Source organism: Phaseolus vulgaris, chromosome 9, assembly GCF_000499845.2.
Source record: "Phaseolus vulgaris cultivar G19833 chromosome 9, P. vulgaris v2.0, whole genome shotgun sequence".
In the NCBI taxonomy this organism is placed as follows: domain Eukaryota; kingdom Viridiplantae; phylum Streptophyta; class Magnoliopsida; order Fabales; family Fabaceae; genus Phaseolus; species Phaseolus vulgaris.
In genome coordinates this window covers 13,951,217-13,958,206 of record NC_023751.2, presented here as the reverse complement: position 1 = coordinate 13,958,206, position 6,990 = coordinate 13,951,217, and the positions used below count along the sequence as shown (strand labels likewise).

At 33.6% G+C, this 6,990-nt stretch overlaps 1 protein-coding gene across 1 annotated transcript; it reads right to left on the bottom strand.

Annotated features, from left to right (window-relative positions):
- Positions 1 to 256: 256 nt before the first annotated feature.
- On the bottom strand, positions 257 to 1,911 carry LOC137821944 (zinc finger protein CONSTANS-LIKE 4-like). The gene is made up of 2 exons (XM_068626761.1): positions 898 to 1,911; positions 257 to 782 (listed from the first exon to the last, which is right to left on the bottom strand). Exons 1-2 carry the CDS (start codon positions 1,528 to 1,530, stop codon positions 483 to 485), a joined length of 933 nt encoding a protein of 310 aa, XP_068482862.1. The 5' UTR covers positions 1,531 to 1,911; the 3' UTR covers positions 257 to 482.
- Positions 1,912 to 6,990: the final 5,079 nt, after the last annotated feature.

Here is a 6,990-nt window from a genome sequence, read left to right as displayed (position 1 = left end):
AGTATAGTTATTGATTCTTACCAAAAGTAGTTGGTGCTATTTATGGAGTAAAGCTATTTTCTTAAACTAGATTGGTGCCAGTTGTTCTTTCTCTATGAGGAGAAGGAATAAAATAAACTAAAAAGATCGATTAAATATAATTTGTGATTAAAGAAAGCTCTTAATCAGATGTTGAATACCAATAGTTTTCCAGAATTTGATCTGCGAACTCTGCACAACAGCCACAGCCGAAAAGGAAGTGAAATTGCCATCATCGTTTCCTGAACCTCTTTTTTTACTTTCTCTTACATAAGCAAAAGATGCCAAAATTCATCCAAAAACAACCAACAAACTACAAAATCGATCCACAGAAACTGTTTGCAACTTTACATTGCTTAATTCAAACAAAAAAGATCGTAGTATATATACAGCAAAGCAAACATAAGAAGACAAAAAGTAAGAAGCAGCAGCATCATACATAATATATATATTATAAAGCGAAATCAGCACGACGGAACGACGCCGTATCCAGCCAGAGGGTCCGCGTCAGAGCGTTTTGCGAACCTGCCTTTGATCCTTGGTCTCGTTTCTGCATACGCTTTTCTCGAAGCGTAACGAATTGTCTTCTCGAACTTTCGGTTCTTCCTTTTCTCCCGGTACCTCAACACTCTTGCCTCCCTGTCCGCCGCTGAAAACTGCGCCGTCACTGTCACCGCCGCCACCTTGCTGTAGCTGCAGTTCGATATCTCCGACATCGTGTTTCCGTCCGGCACAACTCCAACCTCCATCGACGACGACGATACCTGGAAATTTCAACAAGAACAAACAAACAAACAAATTAATTAATCAACGTTATCATATTCCAAAAATCGATTTCGAAACAAGTAAACTTCACAGCGAGATAGTGATTAGACTTACACTTTGGCTCATCTGAGACTGCGACTGCGAGAGAGTGGTGGAATTGTATTTGTAACCATAGGCGAACGGCTCGTAGCTGCTCTGCACCGGAACCACGCCGTCGGCGGTAGCGGAGTTTTTTGGATCCGCTTTCGGATCCGCGACGGCATAGTCCAGATCTATGTAAGGAACGGGTTCGGATTCGGAGAACAAGTACTGAGAGGAATTTAGATCTGTTTTTGGATTAGGTAACAACCAGGACGCGGCCTCGGCCTCCTCGGTGCTGACATCAGCGTCGGCGTCGGAGAAGAAGCGGTGGTCGTCCAGAAAGTTGATCGGCGAGGAGGCCTTAACGGAGTGTACGGACTCATAGAAGGGCACGACAGGGACGCGCTCGTGGCGGCTGGCGAGGGGATTGGCAGAGTGGATGTCGCGGTCGCAAGCGAGGCAGAGCACGGCGGCGTCGGCCTTGCAGGTGACGTGCGCGGGCGCCTGCTCGCAGACCTCGCAGAGCGCTACGCGTGGGTGGCGCGAGGCGAGCTTGTTGGCGGCGTGGACCTTGGAGTCGCATGCTCCGCATAGAAAGGCGGCGTCGGGGCGGCAATACAAGGTTGCGGTGGCGGACTTGCATGAGTCGCAGAGCTTGGAAGCCATGAGTGGTGGCTCCCTTTACGTCTTTCTCTGATCTGTTTTTGTGTTTGTTTTGTTTGGGAATGGTGTGTGGAAGTGAAGAAGCGTGACTATGTGAAACCAGTGGAGTCTATCTAGGGGCCCCACGAAGATCTGAAGAAAACCCAATGGAATAGCGGCACGTGGAGAGCCTTAGCCAAATACAGACCCTACAAAAAATTTAGGGGTGGTAATGAAATGCAACTGCAATCACTCTCTACTATTACATTACTACTCTTCCTTTTCATCCCCCGCCTCACACACTTACAAACCTTTTTCGCATCTTTTTTTATTTTCTTCTTATTCTCTCCCACCTTTTATTCTATCAACCCTCTCTCATTATTTTTCAACCTACCACAAGTTAAATACTGCTATTCTTTTTTACATTAATACTTGCTGAGTCTAAGATGCGACCCTCGGAGTAGCACTGTCCCGCGCTATTATTACGCGACTCTACTCAAAACAAAGTTCTTTCATATTATGCATCGTTTATGCGTTGCCTTTCTTGTCTCCTTTTAGGGCATGTTTCAAAAGCACCTACCTTTTTCTCCACACACCTTTTCTCCTAATATCTTTCTTAATTTTCACCTAATTTCGTTTTATCACCCACACTGCTATACTAATGACAGAAAAAAAAAAAGATCTTTAGATTATCAGAATTTAATTGTTTTAGACATATTTTTAAACGTGTTTTAATGTTCTCGTGTTCTCTCTCTACACGTAGTTGAACAAACTTTAAGGTTACACTATACTTGTTCGATTTAATGTTAGGAATCATGCATTCACTTTATAGATTTAAAGAAATATAAAAATATAATTATTCTTGAACAAGTTGAAACTAAGATAACGATAAGGATCGTCTTTATTTTTTTGTTGGTCAGTCTATCTTTTTTTCCTTCCTCTCTTTTCACTCTTCTATCTCTCATAATAGTGAATTCCAAGTTCGGATGATACCTGTAAAAGACATTCCGTCGCTCAAGTGAGCTTTCGATATTCGATACTCGGTAATATTAGTACTAAATGATGACATATTTGGTTCTCGAAATTTGTGTTTATTTATATGGTTATCATAGACCATTTGTTATTGGGTCGGATTATGATTTTTTATCATGATTAAGAGTGTGTTACCTAATGCTTAACTACTTATTAGTCTTGTTAATCTTTTGTTTGGATATAGTGAATTTAATTGTATCGGTTGATCCTCACCGAATGTTGAATTGTAGTACGGATTCGACCGGTACAATAATAATTATTTAAATAAATATTTTGACTAATTTTATTTTTTATACTATATATTTTATTTTATTTTATATGGTCACGATTTTTATGTGATTTTGATATTTTTAACCTCATTTATTCACATGTTAACGTATTATAATCACAGTCAGCTATACATAACACATCCACACATATTTCTATTAAAAAAATATAATTCACATCATTTACATTCTTAACTTCACTTGAGAGTTTTAGGAATTAGGAATGGAACGAATTCAATTTAACTTGTAAGTTCGTAACTTCAAAAAAAAAAAAAGTATTATGTGAAAGAGTAACACTTAACTTCTTATAAGAATCTACTCACTTATAAGATAATTCATCCATAAAAAATTAATATAACTTATTGCACTTATCTAACAAATAATATTATCATGGTCACCACACCACATTCTTAGTATCCATGTCCAAGTAACTTGAAAGTTAGTATCACTTATACAATTGTCATTCACACTAATACAATTCAATACCAAATTTTACAACATAATTATCATAATAAATCACTAAAATCATATTAATTATTTTCATATATATGACATTATCATTTTTCATCCCATACTAAAGATCTTATATCATTTCAAGTAGCAAAAGATCAATCATTTGCATTAAACTATCAACAACAATATACATAATTACATAATTCATAACAAGTTGGTTGTTATTTTAATTTAAAGGTACTATCCAAAAAAAATATGTTGTCTATATTTTTCCTATTTCAGTCAAAATTATGCTTAAACAATGTAAAAGTTATTTAAAATTGAACTACACTATATAACACATCTTCCACACCTTTTCTTTATTGCACTGGCGGGAACACAAACCTAGGCGTTTCCGCGCATGTGCATTCACATTTTTTATTTTTTATTTTTACTATTATTATATGTATATTTATTTAAATAGAACATAGATTTATGTGTATCTGTATGTATGAGAGACACAAAGAGCATGAGAGACATACAGAAAGCATGAGAACCATGTTATTGGATTTCAAGATATTTGAAGAAGCGAGATAAAGTAAGAAAGAATGAAGAGAGAAAAGACTCTAAAAATTTAAAAAATTCAAATTGAAAAACAACAACACTCAGTGAAAATTAAGAAATGGAGATATATTTTAAAAATTAAATTAAAAAAAACTCTACATTCAAAATAAACGATTTTGATGACTATTTTAATATGTTTTTTTAAAAAAAAAATAACACAATACCCATAATACAATAATAAAATTAAATTAAATATTAATATAAAAATAAAATAAATAAAAAAATAAAATGGATAAAGAAGAAAATTCACTTTATGTATAGATTTATATATAAATATAGATACACATCCTTACCTTACGAGGCAAATATATACGTTTGTAAATCTTTTCATATGGGCTTAATCACATTATTGTTCTAAAATCTATCACTTCCTAAATCATGTGTACGTTCTTATAGTAGAAAAGAAAACCTTTTTTTTATACAAAGTTGGAAACTTCTAAAAAAAGTTTAAAAAATGTAATATTTCTCATCAATAATTTTTTTTTTGTAATTTTAAACAACAAAATATTCACTTTTTAGTTTATATTATAAATTTTCTTTTTGAAAAAGACTTTTAAGCCATTTAATTAACGAGCAATGCAATTGGCACCACTTCTATAACATTTTTATATAATTCATTCACACGTAAAGCAAAGAAAAAATTAACTGTGTAAAGTACAAAGACAAAGATATAAAATTGTTCATTATCACTTTCTTTTTTTAACTTCTCCTCTGCATAGTTTAAAAATAACTCTCTTCCACCACCTCTTTTTTCTACGGTAGTATTATATATTGAGTGTAACTTATTTTATAAATTGATTTTTTAAAATAATGTTAATTTTAAAATCCATTTATTAATAAAAAATTATATATATTTTTTCACTCCTCTAATCTTCACTGTAAAATACATGAGTGAATCCAAACAAAACATTAATAATGAGAGGATGGGTTTATAAAGGTGTTTGATTACTTCACGTCTCTTTGTCTCTTTGTAAGTACAGAAAAATGGCCACAAGATAGGAGAAAAAAAACTTGAGGTTCACGTTGTTTTTGTTTTTGTGTGTGGATAAGTAGTGAAGTAGTTGAAGTTCTAACTAGACTGAGTTTGGACTAAAGCTGATAGTGACTCAATGCCATAGGGGCCCTCTTTTTGTTTGCTCCAGTTTCTCTTAACTTCGCAATCCATCTACATATTCAGTGCAACAACATCTACTATCCACCCACACTTCACTTTTTTTCCTCCCATGCCTCATAGTTTTTGTTTCATTTGAGTATACAAGCAAGATAAAAAGTGAAAAGTTAGGGATATGGCTTTAATGATGTTACCCCAAGCACACACTCTCATGACCAGCCTCTTTACATCTCAAATTCAATCCATAAATTTATCTAATCTGACCAATGCAAACAGAGCACTACCTCCTCCATCTACATTTACAAGATTTAAATTAAAACTTACCTTTTTCATGTACGTATGAACTTGTAATATTTCATGCATGAAGTGTACTTGTATGGACTAACCAGAGTCTCGACCTCATCATCGGATTGATCGACCTAAGGACCAATTCTAGTGGATCGATCAATAGTATAAATCTTATCACACTTAAACCGACTCAACAAACCTAATCCGTGGTTAGCAACTAGGTAATGCAATCCTAAACGCAAACTCACTCCTTAACCTGATCCAATAAGTGTAGGGATATTGTGTGCGGAAGCGTGATAATTTCAACCAAAGATTATGAGAAATTAAAGTAACAAGTAAAGTGAGAATGATACCAGAATTTTTATGTGGAAAACCCCTTTAAATAGAGGTAAAAAAATCACCTGCGAGAGAGTCAAAACTTCCACTATAATGAATTCCTCTCAGGCTAATGATAAATAGCCCCAAAACAAAAAATCTCTCTATATGGGTTAAACACTTACACCCAAGAGCAGAAATAGAGAGTATAAGGAAAAGAGAGAGGAAGCAAGTGTGTGTTGTTGTTTTCTGTATGTTACATTGCTTGAAGGAAGCGTTCTAGGAGACAACAATAATAAATACAATTAATGGTAATTAACCTCCCATTGATTGCAATTAAGTGTGGCAAGTAACCTCCCATTAATGCCAAGATAACAATAAAGGTGAGTCATAAACCCACAATAAGGAAAAATCCATTACAGTAATATAAATAGCGCACATTTCAAGGAACAGGTACATCATTAATTACATTACTGTACCGAGTATGCCGAATATTTCTTTCGCTGACTTGAACGTCAGAATGCCTTCTGCAATTATCCTACTCCGACATTCATTCAAGATCGTATGACCGAAACCCAAAGAAAAAATTACAAGAAGACTAAAGGAACTAACTGAAGTGCGACCACTCAACAATGAGAAACACTAAAGTTATCTAAGTGACTAGTTTTAACATAAACTCTTTAGAAAAAAGTGAACACTAATTAATGAAACGGATATATAGTTTTGGAAAAGGTTTTATTGTGAGGAGAAAGACGTGGTTTTCAAGGGTAGCCAAAAGTGTTGCAGTATCTGTTCTTTTTCGCAGTACATTCTCTCCATACAGTAACTAAAAGCTCGAGGGATGCAAATTTTGTGATTGATGTGTTATATTATCCACCCAATCCGATAAGAAGTGAAGGATGGAAAACCTAAAATATATTTTCACCATAACTTCATCAGTCCAATCATGATAATATATGAATATGCAGATATATATGGTCACTTCCATCACAAGAACGAAAAATGAAAGAACAAACCAACATATAAGTAAAATATATTCTATACTTTTTAGGCCTATAGTTCTGAAAAAAGGTACCTTTGGTGTAATGTTTTATGAAAATAAATAAATTGTATTTAGAATAATAATTTTGAAAATGAAAAAATCGCACATTCAAAATATTTTTTTATGAATATATATATAGATAGATAGACACATGTATTCTATGACTTCTGTTTTTAATTTTCGAAAATTCTTTTAATAAATTGAATAAAACTCATGCATAATCACAACATCTTCGTATATTCTTTTTAAATGGTTTCGGCTACTGATATGGAGGATATTATTATAAAAAAAATTATTAAATAAAAATTAATTTTAGAAATCAAAATAATTAATTATTATTTAACTAAATTATAAATAATTTATAAATTAAAAAT